We start from the raw sequence: 18,395 nt of genomic DNA, 5'->3' as shown, positions 1-18,395 counted from the left end.
ATTGGGCCCAATTAGCCAATTTTTCTCCCCGATGTCATGTCACTCATTAGTGTTACAAGGTCTCAGGTGTGAATGGGGAGCAGGTGTGTTAAATTTGGTGTTATCACTCTCACTCGCTCATACTGCTCACTGAAGTTCAAGATGGCACCTCATGGCAAAGAACTCTCTGAGGATCTGAATAAAAGAATTGTTGCTCTACATAAAGATGGCCTAGGATCTTTAAGAAGATTGCCAAGACCCTGAAACTGAGCTGCAGCATGGTGGCCAAGACCATACAGTGGTTTAACAGAACAGGTTCCACTCAGAACAGGCCTTGCCATGGTCAACCAAAGAAGTGCACGTGTTTAGCAGCATATCAAGAGGTTGTCTTTGGGAAATAGATGCAAGAGTGCTGAAAGCATTGCTGCAGAGGTTGAAGGGGTGGTGTCAGTGCTCAGGACTAAGGACATGGATTACTGGAACTATGTCCTGTGGTCTAATGAGACCAAGATAAACTTATTTGGTTCAGATGGTGTCAAGCGTGTGTTGTGGCAACCAGGTGAGGAGTACAAAGACAAATGTGTCTTGCCTACAGTCAAACATGGTGGTGGGAGTGTCATGGTCTGGGGCTGCATGAGTTCTGCCAGCACTGGGGAGCTACAGTTCATTGAGGGAACCATGAATGCCAACATGTACTGTGACATACTGAAGCAGAGCATGATCCCCTCCCTTCGGAGACTGGGCCGCAGGGCAGTATTCCAACATGATAACGACCACAAACACACCTCCAAGATGACCACTGCCTTGCTAAAGAAGCTGAGGGTAAAGGTGATGACTGGCCAAGCATGTCTTCAGACCTAAACATATTGAGTATCTGTGGGGCATCCTCAAATGGAAGGTGGAGGACCACCAGCTCTGTGATCATGGAGGAGTGGAAGAGGACTCAAGTGGCAACCTGTAAAGCTCTGGTGAACTCCATGCCCAAGCGGGTAAAGGCAGTGCTGGAAAATAATGGTGGCCACACAAAATATTGACACTTTGGGCCCAATTTGGACATTTTTACTTAGGGGTGCACTCACTTTTGTTGCCAGCGGTTTAGACATTAATGGCTGTGTGTTGAGTTATTTTTAGGGGACAGCAAATTTACACTGTTATACAAGCTGTACACTCACTACTTTACATTGTAGCAAAGTGTCATTTCTTCAGTGTTGTCACATGAAAAGATATAATAAAATATTTACACAAATGTGAGAGTGTACTCACTTTTGTCAGATACTGTATCTATGTGCCATTCTTGTCGAAGCACACATACAGTAAAGAAAAATGCACCTGTCTTAAAGTTCACCACAATGTACATTTAGAAATACTCATGCTGTGTTGATAAAATTAGTGCAGGAATGTATTGCTGTGTGTTGTGGTGTATTGACAAAATGCATGGGCTGCCTTAATGCAATGTGCCTTACCATGAGCATTAATGCACATTTGTTAAAGAATATATCAACTCAAAAGCATATATTCCTGATCAGACTAGAAGAGCACAGCGTGGTTAGTTTTCTAGCTGTGCTGAGATCTCAAGCCTGATCTCCTCCAATGATCAGACCCCGCACAGCCATTACTTGGAAAGATTAGTGTGCTGCTGCCTCTCCTTCTCCAGCTTGTTGTAATATGTTGGTAGATTTATGTGGGATTTTATATTATTATTATATATGTACACATACAGTACAAGATTGACCAGGCCAGATTTCAGTTGACAATGATTGAGTTGTCCGAGCCAACTCAATTACACACATCAAAGGGTACTTGTTATATCACTACACAGCTCTCTAAGATCCTTATGCAGCTGAGAATAGAGGGTATGTGAACACTTATAAAAAAAGAAGGGGGAAAATGTATGCATAATGTTTTTAAATATGTATACACAAATGTTTTGCCTTTCATTTCTATTTTAAGCTGAATGTTTTTTGTTTTTTTTAGCAAGGTAAGGGTTCACATATAATTTAATGCAATGCATACTGTAAATGTGACCAAAGCCATAAAAAATGTAATTAATAAACATTTTGGGGTTGTTTTACTGAAGGTTTAGAGCATGTTCACTTTGCAAAGTAAATTTTCACTTTGATAGGGAATTTTCACTTACCTGTTAATGCAGTGCAATTTAACTTTGGAATATCCAATTTCACGCAAACAAGTCATCACCATTTACTAAGCTAAGTGGAAATTCACTTTGCTAAGTGAACAGCTAATATCCTTTAGTTAATCAACCAAATAAGTCATTGCGTTAGCATTCATTCTCGTGAAAAAAAAAAAAGATAATTAATTTGTACTCACATCACTGGCCTTTTTTCTGTTTGCTTTTGCAGCCACCAGTGGAATAGCATCAATCTTAATATCAAACTTCTTTGCTTTTGATTTATTCCAGTCATATTTGTACCAGTTCTGTAAGAAAAAAATATGTCAACTGTTTTAATATCTGTATGTGTCTTCCATCTCACCCTCTGTCTTTCTTTATATCTGTCTGCATATATCTATTACTAAACTTTAAACATGTCCTATCTATCTATCTATCTATCTATCTATCTATCTATCTATCTATCTATCTATCTATCTATCTATCTATCTATCTATCTATCTATCTATCTATCTATCTATCTATCTATCTATCTATCTATCTATCTATCTATCTATCTATCTATCTATCTATCTATCTATCTATCTACCGTATCTATCTGTCTGTCTGTCTATCTTTTCTTTGTTGCTGTTGTTCTCCTCACTTCCTGTCTTGTTGTCAGTATAAACATATCAATAATGGACTTCCTTGTAGCAGTAAAAACCTGACAAAGATTTTCAACCCTTTATGAATCATAAACCACAAAAAAATGTTTTGGTTGAGTATACAATTTAAAGCTTCTTATTACGCTAAACAAGTAGTCAAATCGCTGTAAATCACATTATTTTACAAAATATGATGATAAACCTTGGAAAAAATTGTGTTATATTCAACATTGGTTCATCTTCCCGTTTTGGTTATCTGTTCATCAAGCTCATCTATCATGTTAAAGCTTTGCCTTGTGTCAGCTGCCAGATACATTTCAAAGGTTATCGTTGGCATTTTAAAACTTCAGGATGTGGGATTCCTCTGTATCCTCCATCCCTGAGTACAGAGCCTGATATAGAGCCAGGAATGCGTGTTGTCATCATAATCAGAAAACAGGAGAGAGAGACTGAAGCCATGTCCTGAAACCCCCAGATCTGCTCTACTTACATTAGGTCTACATTTTTCTCCTTTACTTCTCACTTGGTGAAATAATTGCTTAGAAGAGAAGGAACGTGAAGACACCAATTTAGAAGGCCAGTTAAGTGAAGAGCACTTTGACTGCATTGGAGTGCAAAAGCACAAAGTGCCCTTACTAGGTCTAAATCCTGCAAAGCCCCAATCATAAAAACTTGAGAGGTGATGTACATAAAGGCATGTAAATCCAGATTAGAAATGTTGGAATTGCATTCTACAGGTATGATATAGAGCAGAGATATGCAATTAGCGGACCTCCAGCTGTTGCAGAACTACAAGTCCTATGAGCCATAGCAAGACTCTGACAGCCAGAAGCATGAAACCCAGAGGCAGAGGCACGATGGGACTTGTGGTTTTGCAACAGCTGAAGGTCCTCTAATTGCATATCCCTGATGTAGAGAAATAATTGAGTTTAGGCGTCTACAGACATTTCACCTGATCTAGCTGCTTATAATCAGATCAAATTATACATCTGTATAATTTAAACAATTTCAGTGAACCTAGCTAATGCAGACCATACATGGATCAAACTCCAAAAAAAAAAAAAAAAAATTTTGTAATCTGATGGTGTCACCATTGATTTCCAAATTTGAGCAAGCAAGCCTTCAATTTCATCAAATTTTTTGGCCGGGAATCTCCTGTTCATTCCAGGTCACAGCTCATGCGCATTTCTTTTTCGATTATATTTCCTGCACAATTCTCCCATCATTGATTAGAACTTTGTTCCTTTTTAAAAACATTTCCAACATGCCCGATCACTCAAATTCGATGGCTGCACTAAAATTGTGCGAAATTCTAACAAGAATTTTTAGTTACAATTTTCGAATGAAAATTCTGTCGAAAATTAACCAATGTATGGCCGCCTTAAGGCTCAATGATTGGGCCTGCTCAGCAGTAAGTTGATCAGCCAGGATGCATCTTCCCAGCCTGTTGCTTCCTCTTAGCCAGGTTGGCATACGGAGTGCTTTCCCTTCTTTCATCTTTAATAGACACCATTTAGGGAAAAGTGACACTAATGCCCTGTACACACAATCGCACATTCCGACAACAAAATCCATCAGATTTTTTCCGACGGATGTCGGAAAAAACTTGTCTTGCATACACACGGGCACACAAAGTTGGTTGGAAATTCTGAACATCAAGAACGCGGTGACGTACAATACGTACGACGAGCCAAGAAAAATGAAGTTCAATAGCCAGTGCTGCTCTTCTGCTTGATTCCGAGCATGCGTGGCACTTTGCGATCGGAATTTACACAAACGGATTTTGTTGTCGGAAAATTTTAGAGCCAGCTCTCAAACTTTGTGTGTCGTAAATTCCGATGGAAATTGTCCGATGGAGCCCACAGACGGTTGGAATTTCCGACAACAAGCTCCGATAGCACATTTTTCGTCCGAAAGTCCGATCGTGTGTACAGGGCACAAGAGTATCTGTATAAAGCCTATTCCCTCACCAACCAGCGCTCCCCCATTTCTCCTTTCACTGAAACTTCCACTGCAGAATATCTGATGCCGATGATTATAGTCAGCCATGATGCTGGAGGCCAGTAGGAGGGGCTCCCAATTTTGCAGCAGTGTGATTGGAGGCACAGTACTGACATCATCAGGATCCTATCCTACCAGCTCCAGATTGTAAGTAGTTGACGTGGAGTTGTTGATGACAGCACAGTCACAGTTCTTGAAGCGTTGATGGAGCATATATGCAGTGACTGGATGTTAAGTCCCACTTACCTGTCTGCAATATATGAGAGTATTGTTGTCATAAAGGAGTTCATGTAAATAGTTTATCAATATTTGATAATGTTTTCACAAAAACTTGTTTCTAGATTTTAATTACATGAACGTACTTGCAAATGAATCCACCTATTACATAAACATTCTTTGTTTTCTGGTTAGCACTGTGGATCTGCGACATTGGGAGCCTAAAAATGGCTTTTTCACTGCAGATTTTAGCCTTTCTCATTTTAACACAATTGATAAAGATAACACAACATTAGATTCAAGTAGTAAAACTTTCAACTCTTTACAGAAGGACAGAAGTAGGAAGACGAATACTTACATCACTGAGGTTATATGCGTTCAATCTAGATTGAAGTATAAAAGGAGAATCTTCTGGAATAGAACACCTGAATTTGTCCTTTTCATGCTTTGCTTTATAATTTAGCTACAAAAAAAGAGAGAAAATCAGTACAGATTTTTTTTGTATATAATGTTAAATCAGATACAGACTAAGGTAGAATTGAGTCTGAGGTAAGATAATAGCTTTGCCCCTCTCTTTTTGATCAACATTGTTAAGAATTGCAATATGCACAGAGAATATGCTCATTTTCATTGTCTGTACAGGCATGGTCTACCCCATCTACCCCATTCTCTCTTGTGAAATAACAGGTGTCACCCCCCTTCCCCCCTGGTTTACCACAGGATTAGGAAGGTTGTAAGCTGGGCCCTGTGGACATCCACTGGGCCCCTAGGCTCCTGGCTAGGTTGCCTTGTGGATGATCTGCCTCTGAGTTCAATAGACTAACAGCTCCAGTCAGTGAAGCGTACTTGGTCCATCTACAGAAATCATCATATTGCCTTAAAGCAGAACTCCAGGCAAAATGTTTTATAAAATGTGCTGTGTAACACATATTTAACACCCTTTATATGTGTGCCACCTCCAGAATTACTGCGCCTTGTTTAATGTATATAGTTCCTTTGATGCCAGATACTAAAGTATTCTTTATTCTTCCAGCAGAAAGAGCTGCAGCTCTCATACGCAGAAGCTGTACTGTTGTTTATAATCCCTTACTCTCCACTTGTCCATTCAAAAAATGCATTGTATTTTTTTAAGGGTTTACAGAATACAAGGTGTTCTGTGAATGGACAAAGCAGAAGGGAGGATAATGGACAATTTCAGCACCAGGTGTATCATGAAAGCTATTTTATCTGGCATCAATGAAACAGTATATAATAGAAAAGGGCAGCAATCCTGAAGGTGGCATGAACTTCATGAGAGTTACAGTAATTGTAAACTCAATTTTTTTTACAAACATGTTTTACTTACCTGATCTGTGAAATGTGTCCTATTGTGGCACGCCAGTGGGCTAGATCCCAGCCCTGCTGCCTGTGTCCATAAACACAGACTGCACAGCTTGACCCTGCCCCCTGCTCATTGTCACAGGATTTGACTGACGGCAGCATGAGCAAGCCTCAGCAAAAGCCTGTGAGACTGAGAAGTAAGAAGAGATATCTGCTGCAGATGGGCACATTGCTGGATAGAGTGAGGACCCAGGTAAGTATAGGGGGGTTGAGGGGTGATACTTTTACCTAAAATATTTAACCCTAATGCAAGGAATGCAGTACGGTAAAAAGTAAGCTTGAGAACCACTTGAGGTTGTACACCACAATACTGGAGGTGCAGCTGTATGATCCAATAATATTGAAGGTTCCTTATGTGTGCAACACTTTTTAACGGTTTAATGGCATCACAGTTTGGAGCATTTATTGTTCCAAAGTTTTGTTTTTTTGTGTTCCTGTAGTCATATTAATGACTACAGCTGGATGCTTATTAATTCATGTCTCAGGTTGAATGGTTGCCAGCATTGTGGGCTGTATGTTAGGGGTACTGCTATGGGATGTAAATGGCACCACAAAATGCTAACTCACTTATGGCAAACCTGGACGACAAATTCCTAACGGCATGCAACAAAACCCATTTACATATTATTACTATACTGGTAATATTTTAATCATAAGGACAGAAGGGGAAGAGAAAACAAATCACACTTTGCGTAACTCTTGTGTCAGGAACAGTAGGGTGTAGAGGGAGCAGTACCAAGCCACTAAGTATACAACTTGCAATAACTTCTTCCATGTTTTGTTTCTCTCTTCTGACAATCCCTGGACATTCGAAGGGTTCAATAATAACAAAATGTTTTTGCATAAATCAGGACACATTAAACTAACTCTTCTTTCCTTTGTTTGGTACTTTGTACAGTTCAAACATAGCTTTACGTATAAAGCAGACAACATGCTGCCTCCAATAACACTTTCTAGTATTATTTAACCCTTTCAAATCTAATATCCCATGCCAGTCAGCCTGGAGCTTTGATGAAGGTGGCAAAATAAAGCCCCCGAAACTTGCTGTTTTGGTATAAACATGTCAAGGTGTCACTTTTCTTTTTCTTTTATATATCCCAAGTCCCATTTGAAATGCCTCAGTTAAGGCTCTCCAGTGCCAGAGCTGCCTAACTAAAGTGAAGGGAGGGGTGAAGGACCTAGGACACCATCAAGGAAAATTAGACACTCTGAGAAGAGGAGATGGCTGTGAAGTGCAAAGAGGAAGGGAGCTGTACCAGAGAATTGATTAACCACTTAAGCCCCGGATCATTTGGCTGGCCAAAGACCAGAGCCCTTTTTGCGATTCGGCACTGCGTCGCTTTAACTGACAATTGCGCGGTCGTGCAACGTGGCTCCCAAACAAAATTGACGTCCTTTTTTTCCCACAAATAGAGCTTTCTTTTGGTGGTATTTGATCAAAACAGTTTTTTTCCTCAGTTTAGGCTGATACGTATTCTTCTACATATTTTTGGTAAAAGAAATCGCAATAAGCGTTTATTGATTGGTTTGCGCAAAAGTTATAGCATCTACAAAATAGGGGATAGTTTTATGGCATTATTATTAATATTTTTTTATTTACTAGTAATGGCAGCGATCAGCGATTTTTATCGTGACTGCGACATTATGGCGGACAGATCAGACACTTTTGGCGCTTTTTTGCGACCATTCACATTTATACAGCGATCAGTGCGATTAAAAATGCATTGATTACTGTGTAAATGTGACTGGCAGTGAAGGGGTAACCACTAGGTGGCGTTGTAGGGGATAAGTGTGTCTTAGGGAGTGATTCTAACTGTAGGGGGGATGGGCTATGTGTGACACGACACTGATCACCGCTCCCGATTACAGGGAGCTGTGATCAGTGTCAGTGTCATTAGGCAGAACGGGGAAATGCTTGTTTACATTAGCATCACCCTGTTCTTCCTTACCGTGAGACGATCGCAGGTATCCTCGCGGACATCGAGTCCGCGGGACCCGTGATCATGCTCACGGAGCTCCCGCCTCTTAAAGGGCAACGTACAGGTATGTTAATCTGCCTGTACATGCCCTTCTGCCGCAGTATATCTGCGTGAGGCAGTTGGGAAGCGATTAATGCATTTTTCTAGCAAGTGCAAGGACACATAAAAATAATTTATGGAAAAGAAAAACACTACAAGCAGGAATTTAAAATACTTAATTTTTCTGTGCTTTTATTTGCAAATGTCTAAGTTGGTGCAAGGATCTTTTTAAGCAACACGCACATGCGTAAGAAGTATTTGGATGCAATAAAACAAAGGTTGTGCCTAATACTCACATCACTAAGCTGCTGAGTGTTGATTTCAGCTTGAACCTGCACTGGAGAATCTGTCACTTGAGTGAATTTAATTGTACCGGGATGTTTCTTATAGACGTACTGAAAGAAAATAGTACAGAATCTGTCACCCACAATGCTGAAAATTCTTTAAACAGGGTTTTGTAAAGATATACATTTCAAAGGGAAAGTTCTCTAAGTTGTAAAACTGTTCATGCAATAAACATAGTGCAAAGTAAATATTTAATGTGCTTGCCTCATAAGGGAGTATTTAAATATAAAAAAAATACTAAGCTACAAAATAGATTTATAATTGTTTAGTATAAAGAAATTAACCTTTTTCTGATAATCCCCTTAGACTAGCTTTGATGCAAGAGAAATGATGATCAGAAAAATGTTGAGTCGCACAATAAATACTAATTTAAAAATGTTTGATGAGTCTTATATTTATGATTTTACTTAGAGCAAACATAGTCAGTTAAGGTAGAATCATTTACATTTAGATAGCATTTCTCAGTACCTAGTCTTAAAGAGGAACTGAACTCTGAAAGCTGTGCCCAAAAAAAGTAGTGCCAAAAAAAGCAGGCAAAGGGCGAATGACTAGTCACCAGTATTGCCAGTGGTCTCCTAGTAGCTGACCTTTTCCCCATTACTGATTTACCATGCTTGTTCTGTACATCTTTGTGTTGAAGAAACCATCTTGGCAGAGGCATGATGATGTTTTCTCATGTCAGAGCTTCCAGCAAGGAAAACAATGAGCAGCATAATCGTGAAATCACCAAATCTCACTCCAAATCTTCTGAAACTAGAAGCCAGAAGCAGCAGTGCCTTAGATTTCACACTGCAGACATTCAGCTATGAGGCTTTAGGCATAAGAGTACCTATCTATCCTCAATTACCAGGGACTGCACTACTATTTTTCACGAGGTACTGCATAGCCACAATTAACATTTATAAATGTTCCCTTATTGTGGAAATTTCCCTCATTTTGTGTAGTTGAGACAAAGGATACACAATAAAAGATTTGGCAAAGTTTCACTTATATTTTTGGTTTCATGGACATAAGATGACCTTCATCCCTCTCAGCCAACTTTGGCTGTAGCCATTACACATGATAAAAGTAAATTATTTGTCAGAGATACAGTGCAAAAGTATTCACCCCCCTTGGCTTTTTACCTTACAGCCTTTAGTTCAATGTTTTTTTAATCTGAATTATATGTGATGGATCAGAACACAATAGTCTAAGTTGGTGAAGTAAAATTAGAAAAATATATACATAAAATTATTTTTCAGAAATAAAAAAATGATAATTGGCATGTGCGTATGTATTCACCCCCTTTGTTATGAAGCCCATAAAAAGCTCTGGTGCAACCAATTACCTTCTTAAGTCACATAATTAGTGAAATGATGTCCACCTGTGTGCAATCTAAGTGTCACATGACCTGTCATTACATATACACACCTTTTTGAAAGGCCCCAGAGGCTGCAACGCCTAAGCAAGAGGCACCACTAACCAAACACTGCCATGAAGACCAAGGAACTCTCCAAACAAGTAAGGGACAATGTTGTTGAGAAGTCAGTGTTAGGTTATAAAAAAATATCCAACTCTTTGATGATCCCTAGGAGCACCATCAAATCTATCATAACCAAATGGAAAGAATATGGCACAACAGCAAACCTGCCAAGAGACGGCCGCACACCAAAACTCACGGAGCAGACAAGGAGGGCATTAATCAGAGAGGAGCACAGAGACCTAAGGTAACCCTGGAGGAGCTGCAGAGTTCCACAGCAGAGACTGGAGTATCTGTGCATAGGACGGCAATAAGCCGTATGCTCCAAAGAGTTGGGCTTTATGGCAGAGTGGCCAGAAGAAAGCAATTGCTTTCAGCAAAAAAAAAAAAAATAGCACGTTTTGAGTTTGTGAAAAGGCATGTGGGAGACTCCCAAAATGAATGGAGGAAAGTGCTCTGGTCTAATGAGACTAAAATTTAACCTTTTGGCCATCAAAGAAAAACGTTATGTCTGGCACAAACCCAACACATCACATCAATGAAAGAAAATCATCACCCCCACAGTGAAACATGGTGGTGGTAGCATCATGTTGTGGGGATGTTTTTCAGCAGTCAGGACTGGGAAACTGGTCAGAGTTGAGAGAAGGATGGATGGTGCTAAATACAGGGATATTCTTTAGCAAAACCTGTACCACTCTGTGTGTGATTTGAGGGTAGGACAGAGGTTCACCTTACAGCAGGACAACGACCCCAAACACACTGCTAAAGCAACACTTGAGTGGTTTAAGGGGAAACATGTAAATGTGTTGGAATGGCCTAGTCAAAGCCCAGACCTCAATCCAATAGAAAATCTGTGGTCAGACCTAAAGATTGCTGTTCACAAGCGCAAACCATCCAACTTGAAGGAGCTGGAGCAGTTTTGCAAGGAGGAATGGGCAAAAATCCCAGTGGTAAGATGTGGCAAGCTCATACAGACTTATCCAAAATGACTTGGAGCTGTGATAGCCACAAAATGTGGCTCTACAAAGTATTGACTTTAGGGGGGTGAATAGTTATGCACATTGACTTTTTTCTGTTATTTTGTCCTATTTGTTGTTTGCTTCACAATAAAAAAAAAAACATCTTCAAAGTTGTGGGCATGTTCTGTAAATTAAATGATGCAAATCCTCAAACAATCCATGTTAATTCCAGGTTGTGAGGCAACAAAACACAAAAAATGTCAAGGGGGGGGGGGGGTGAAAACTTTTGCAAGGCACTGTATGTTTGGAAAAAAATAATTTTCTATCGATCAATCCTCAAATGTTCCCACCCCCCTTTGTGTATTTCAGTACTCCCTATTGCATTCTCCGTAGTATAAAATGAATAATAAAAACAAAAAGGGAGAATGGGACCCCTTATAATGGATAGAGGTGGTGTGCATACCCAGGAAATCAGCCTAGAGATTCCACTAACAGAGTTCCTGGGAAGCATTACAAATTAGGTGGTTGAACTCTGCAGCCTCTCCCAAAACTGCATACTTACATCTTTACATTGATCTAGTTTCTTAGAAGCTTCATATTCTTGGGTAAGAGTCTGAGGGAAGTAGCAATTGGTTTTGTCTTCTTCATAATCAGCTTTATAGTTTTTCTAAAAGGAATATTAAAAACAGTTAATTTTAGGATTTGTAACATAATACACTAAAATACTGTACTTATAGAAGTATAAGTGGAGTTTACTTACATCGCTTAGTAAAGAATTGACTTTGGCACAGTGAAGCATATATGGGTTCTCATAGCTGCCAATGTAATGACCCTGAATATTCTTTTGGTAGTGATCTTTGTAATGAAGCTATAGGATGAGACAAGTTTGAAACATGTAATTAATAACACAAGTCATTATAAGTGGCATTCACCGAATAAATAATACTTTGATTTATTATAGAGTGGAGCATATTCACTTTTATGATTCCTACACAATCAAGCAAGGAGACTAAAAAAAAAAAAAAAAAACGGGATTTTTGTTTTCACGTGTTTGGATGACTGAAGTCAGAAAAACTTCACCATACTCACTAAACAAAGTAAAAATTCACTTTGCAAAGAGAAAATGTACTTAGCTACGTAAATTAGGTGATGTTCTACTAACATGAATCATTCAGTCATATACAAACAGAAACTTGTTTATTGCCTTTTCGTTGTGCATGATTAGGCATGTGGTCACCACACATGAATCTGATCTGATTATTTGTCATAGAGCCAGTATGAGTAATCTGTTTTACCCTCAGATTCACCATTCAGACTCAAAACTTTTCAGGAAAATAGAGAATACGCATTTGAATCTGGCTGGTTGCATTTAAGAAACCCAGCTGCTTATTTAGAGACTTTAATAAATAGGACCAATTGCAGCAAATCACCTCTCTACCAAAGTGGAGGCCAATTTGTGACCCCAGGTTTCAGCTGTGTGCTTGGTACCTGGTTAAACCACAGATTTAGCTGCTTGGTTTGTTTCTGTTTAACGAGATGCATTGATTGCATTTAATTATTTAATTAAGTGCACTTATCATCAAATCTACTAAAAAGACATTCATTTTATTCTTAGTAGTAATAAGTTTGTATTTTCTGGAATTACTGACCAAAGTATCAAGGTATCATACACTGAGCACTAGTAGGCTCACAACAAAATCTATATAAAGTGTTCGATAGAGGAGATGTCTTCTTTCTTTTTTTTTCTGCCAGAGCATGAGGAAACCAAGAAAATTGTACAGATTTTAGTTGGAAGATAAGTTCTTTAGAATCGAAAGCCTGGTACACACAATAAGATTATCGGACAGATGATCATCAGTTTTTTTATGCATACCTGTCTCCATATCGAAAATAAAGAGATTACAAGATCGAAATTTCTGGTACGACAGAATAAAAATTCGGAAGTGATGTAATGTGTGTTGTATTTGTATTGTATTTTCGGACAAAAACTGTGCTGATTAAATGAAAATCGTATGATTTGGTATTTTACAAGAAAAATTTTCGTGTTTGTCCCTTTGGATAATTTCAGACAAAAGCTGTGTACTAACGATTAGATTATCGTACGATCGCTTTGAAAGCGGTATTTTTTGTATGATTTTCTGATCGTGGGTATAGGCCTTAAGAGTACTTATACACATGACAGATAATGTTTGTCTGTTCCAGGAAATATGGTCAGATTGAGAAACAGTTATATGTCTGTTGACCTGACCATTCTGTGACCGCTATACTATATTTAACGCATCTTGGTACAAGAACTGATCAATTGGGGTGGATTTTCCTTGCCAGTTAGTAATGTTCTACCAAAACAAGATCAGCAGAAGAAGTGTCTGCATAGAACAAAACTAAATATGCCTGGAAGATATGAGTGTGCATATTTATGTCTGATTATGTAAAGAACCATTTTCTGACCAACATCTCATATAGGTTAGTTAAACCTCATGCTTTTTGTCTGTCCCCTTTCCTCTTTACTTTTTCCCTTATACCTATTTTGAAGCCAGAATTGGATCCTGAAGCATCCCATGTTTCCTATTAGTGGTATAATTTCCAAGTACACAAATCATTATTTCCTAGACTACAGTTCATCAGAAACTGTGAGCAATACTCACATCACTAAAATTCTTCAGGACATTATCAATCTGAAACTTGGGGGTGTCACAGTAATTAATACTGGTTCCTTTGGCTTTTTCATAAGATTGCTTGTACAATATCTGAAATGAAAGAAGGAAAAGAGTAGGAGATAAGATGACAACATGTTATAGTACAGTTGTAAGTGATGAAATGCAGGGAGAATAAATCTCTCTTAGGTATCTTCATATACAATATATGGCCACATTTTGTGGACACATAACCATTACACCTAAATGAGCTTGTTGGACATCTTATTTCAAAACCATTGCCACTATTGTGGAGTTGCAAACCCCCCTGCCCCAAACACACACACGCACACACACATCTTTGTGTCTACAAAAGCCTCCGCTCTTTTGGAAAGGCTCTCCATGTGATTTTGAAGTGTGTCTATGGCATTTTGTGTAATTCAGCCAAAAGTGTATTTGGGGGTCAGGTTGGATGAGGAGTTCTGGCTTGCAGTTGACTGGCCAAAGGTTTTTAATAGGGATGGGTGAGCGGTTCGGGCTGAACATTCGCTGTTTGGACATTCGACAAACACCCGAACAAACGGGTTGTTCGACCGTTTGTTCGGCCCCCCAAACTGACCACAATGCATTGCGGCGCTGAAAAGTGCATTACAAAGTCATGGTGACAGTGTCCACTCATGACTCTGACAGTGCTCTGTGCCCTGATTGGCTGAAGCTTTTACTGCTTCAGCCAATCAGGGCACAGAGCACTGTCAGAGTCATGATTGGACACTGTCATCATGACTTTATCCAATCATGGCTCATTCCCGCCCCACAGTATAAAAGTACTTTTTCAATGGCAGCCATTTTCAGTGTGATTTTGGCGTGGAGAGAGATAGAACAGGGCTCTGTTCAGTGCTATTAGTTAGTTAGTGTGCTATACTGTGATATTTTGCTTCAATTGTCAGTGTAGAATATTAGTTTAGTGTCAGTCTAGAGATAGTGTGAGTATAGTGAGGAGGACCATCATTCAGCTTTGCATAGTGTGCAGCTAGAATAGGGACAGCTCAGATAGTTTCATTGTAGTGTAGGGAGACCGTGTCATTCATACATACATTAGTGTAGAGCAGGGACAGCTCATATAGTTTCAGTGTAGTGTAGGGAGACCGTGTCAGTAATCTTGACATTAGTGTATAGCTAAAGTAGGGACAGTTCAGATAGGGTCAGTGTAGTAACAGTTGAACACTGTCTATTTGATTGTGTTACTGCCAGTTTAATGCCATTTACTTCTGTGTGCGTTACTGCCAGTTTAACGCCATATAGTTGTGAGTGTGTTACTGACAGTTTAACGCCATATAGTTCTGTGTGCGTTACTGCCAGTTTAACGTCATATAGTTTTGTGCGTTACTGCCAGTTTAACGCCATTTACTTTTGTGTGCATTTCTGCCAGTTTAACGCCATATAGTTCTGTGCGTCACTGTATGTTTGGTGCATTATATTGCAGTATATTATAGTGTATCTGTGGAGGGTGTCTGTGTAGTGTGAGTACTCACATTAAAGTGCACCAAACACCTCTTTACATTGATTAAAGTGCATCTACGTACAGATTTCAACTTCTTCTTTACACTAGCTTATATGCACCGCCCCCTCCCTCCCAATAATGTCTGGGAGGACAATAAGGAGAGGCAGACGTTCCCTTGGCACTGTAAGTGGGCCAGCAACAAATGTGTCCACAGGCAAAAGTGGACGTGGTGGTCAGTCCTCAGGCAGGGCATCATTTCCTCTGTTTAGTGAGTTTTCCCGTGCTCTCCAGCCACAGCATGCAGAGAAGGTGGTGGACTGGCTTACTAAACCTTCCTCATCCTCTGTCACGCAAGCAGGGACAAGTGTGCAATGCCCTGCAGTTGACAGAGTGGATAAACCTGCCTCCTTGTCCACATCTATTCCTGCCATAGCCCTAACATCAGCCATTGAGAAGTCAGCTGAGTTATTTGACCACAGCGTCAGCCACTTGCTCTTTGATGATGCCCAACAATTACTGGATTCAGATGTTGGTTCTGAGGTTGAGGATGACAGGAACATGAGCCTAGAGAGAGGGAGGAACACTGGTAGACAAATTGGCATTCATGTTCCCCAAGCCGCAGCGTATTGCCAAGTTGTCTCCAGTGGTATCTATATAGAGATATGTTATTGGACTGTTTCCAGAGACAGGCGAATATCTCCAAATCCCTGGTAGTAGAAAAAAAGAGAGAAAGTCAGGGGGAGAGAACATTACTCCCTCTGCAGAAATTTGATTTTTTAATGGAGATATATATGTCTGTTAACAAGGTGAGCAGGCAAGTAGAATTTAATTTAAGAAAGTATTACATTTATTATTGTAAAGTATGCCTTCCGCAGAGGGAGTAGTGTTCTCTCCCCCCGACTTTCTCTCTTTTTGTCTGCAGTGGTATTGATGAAGATAGAGGAGATGGAGATGATGATGATGATGACGAGGTCACTGATGCGACTTGGGTGCCAGATAGAGCAGAGGAGAAAACTGAAGGTGAGGCAGCACAACAACAAGGAGGCCGACATCAAGAAAGAGTAGAGAGCAGCTACCCTATTCCATCACATTCTGCAGCTGTTATCTCCCGGCCCACTCCCCAAAGCTCAGCTGTCTGGGCCTTTTTCAGCACATCTGCAGCAAATCGCACTGTTGCTATCTGCAAACTGTGTCTCAGGCACATCAAACGTGGCAAAAACACCAACCATATGCATATCATTGCAATTTTTTTGCCTTCACCAAAAGCACCTCTATAGCGTTATGGTGGGAAGGCACCCCCGACACCCAAAGAGTAATTTTTCTGCACCTGTTTGACAGGTGTGTATATCATTGCAATTTTTACAGCAAGGCTAATTCTTGCTTTCATCGAGAGTACCTCTATAGGGTTATGGTGGGAAAGCACAACTGACACCCAAAGACCAATTTTTACGCAGCCGTTACTTCTATAGAAAGTCAAAGTGACATCAGAATGTATCCAAAAAATCTCTAATCTTGTTCCCAGTGCACTACATTGTGGCCTCATCTTACACACTGGCTCCCCAGCTGTTGCTGAGCAAAATAAAGGCAGCTTGCAGGGAAAATGTCATTTTTTTTAGCTTTATAAATGCAATTATTGGTGCAGCAGATTCTAGACATGGTACAAATCTGCCACTTTACAGATAGACTAAGGGGACCCACCAGACACTATATTGGAAGGAATTTTTCATTTTTATGCTTTCACTTTAAAAATAAAAAAAAATCACTGCTCATTTAAAAATGACGTTTTTCACAAACTTTTTTTTTTATTGTTACATGTCCCCCAGGGCAGGACCCAGACCCCTATAACCATTGTATGCCCAATTACTTGCATATAAGCCTTCAAAATGGGCACGTTTGATTTTTGACGTTAGGGTCCCATAGACTTTAATAGGGTTCGTTATTCGGGTCCGAACTTTCGCGGTGTTTGGAAGTTCTGGCGTGAACCAAACAGGGGGTCATTCGGCCCATCCCTAGTTTTTAACACTGTTGAGGTCAAGGCTTTGTGTAGGACACTCAGATTCCTCCCTACTAAATTTGTCAAACAATGGACCTGGCTTTGTGCACAGGAGCACAGTACGCTGTTGGCAAAAGGTTGGACACACAAGTGTGTAAAATGAAGGCCTCTTGAGCCCTTTAGGGAAAGAGAGCCCTGACTGATGGGGGCATGGCCAGGGCGGATCAAAGTGACTAAGGGATCACTGGGGATTGGTTGTTAGGGGGGACGGGTTGGGCCTGAGCTCGGTAGAGTTGTGCCCCAGGGGATTCTGGGTCTTTCTGGAAGCGGAGTTGGAAGAGCTGCCCACCCTCCCGCCCTATTTTTTGTTGGTATGTCACAGCTTGCTGCGGTTTTTGTGACCTTGCCAGCATAAATGGCTGTAATAGGTTATGCCCTTGATGGTAATTGGGAGGTAGACGGCCTGTCCAGCACTTATGGTAAGGACAGGCCCCCTCCTTCATCTCCCTCCCCCTTGGGAATTGTGTGCTCACAGTACAACTGTGACCGGCACTGTTGGAAATATTCAGATGTTATGTGTTTGAGTTAATAAAAGCTGTGGCCTTGCCCTTTCCAACATTAATGGTTGTAAGTGTTTTTATTTGATGAGAGGAAGGGGTAAGGAATAAAAGTTGGCTACAGAGTTGTTACAGTAACGGGACCTGGGCTCATTGCACCTCAGCAGTCATGTCCTTGTTTGCTGTACCCTTCACTAAAACACATCAACTCAATCATTTGGAGGAGTGCCCATATGTTTGGCCATATATTCACATCCTTGTCCCTACATTTTCCTTCATCCTTTATAAAATCCTCTGAATAATTTATTCACCAGTCTCAAAGTCTGTTGGTGTATCTATAGACCTAAAACTTACATCACTCAGGGCATTTCCAGCTTTTTTGAGTTGCCGCAGCAAGGGGTTTTCTGTGGCAGGAAGAGTATGGTAACCTGTGGGTCCCTTCGAGTTTTCATAATCTTCTTTGTATTTCACCTGTAAAGGTAAAAATAAAAATGGATTGAAAACAGCTTAGAAAGTAGTGGTACGGTATTTTACTGCATTAGCCATGGATTAATACAGAATGTTTGAAGTTTGAAGTATAAG

At 40.1% G+C, this 18,395-nt stretch overlaps 1 protein-coding gene across 22 annotated transcripts in view; it reads right to left on the bottom strand.

The window, feature by feature from the left end:
• The window catches only part of NEB (nebulin), a 309,390-nt gene that overhangs the window by 238,386 nt on the left and 52,609 nt on the right, over positions 1–18,395 (bottom strand). For all 22 annotated transcript variants that reach the window (XM_073634160.1, XM_073634162.1, XM_073634163.1 and 19 more), the window contains exons 13-19: positions 18,168–18,284; positions 13,775–13,876; positions 11,890–11,997; positions 11,692–11,796; positions 8,663–8,761; positions 5,327–5,431; positions 2,308–2,415 (exon numbers count right to left, since the gene is read on the bottom strand). In XM_073634160.1, coding sequence (XP_073490261.1) covers positions 2,308–2,415; positions 5,327–5,431; positions 8,663–8,761; positions 11,692–11,796; positions 11,890–11,997; positions 13,775–13,876; positions 18,168–18,284 — 744 coding nt within the window. The remainder of the gene's footprint in view (positions 1–2,307; positions 2,416–5,326; positions 5,432–8,662; positions 8,762–11,691; positions 11,797–11,889; positions 11,998–13,774; positions 13,877–18,167; positions 18,285–18,395) is intronic.

Source organism: Aquarana catesbeiana, linkage group LG06 (assembly GCF_042186555.1).
Source record: "Aquarana catesbeiana isolate 2022-GZ linkage group LG06, ASM4218655v1, whole genome shotgun sequence".
Taxonomy (NCBI): domain Eukaryota; kingdom Metazoa; phylum Chordata; class Amphibia; order Anura; family Ranidae; genus Aquarana; species Aquarana catesbeiana.
This window is presented reverse-complemented; position numbering and strand designations above follow the sequence as displayed.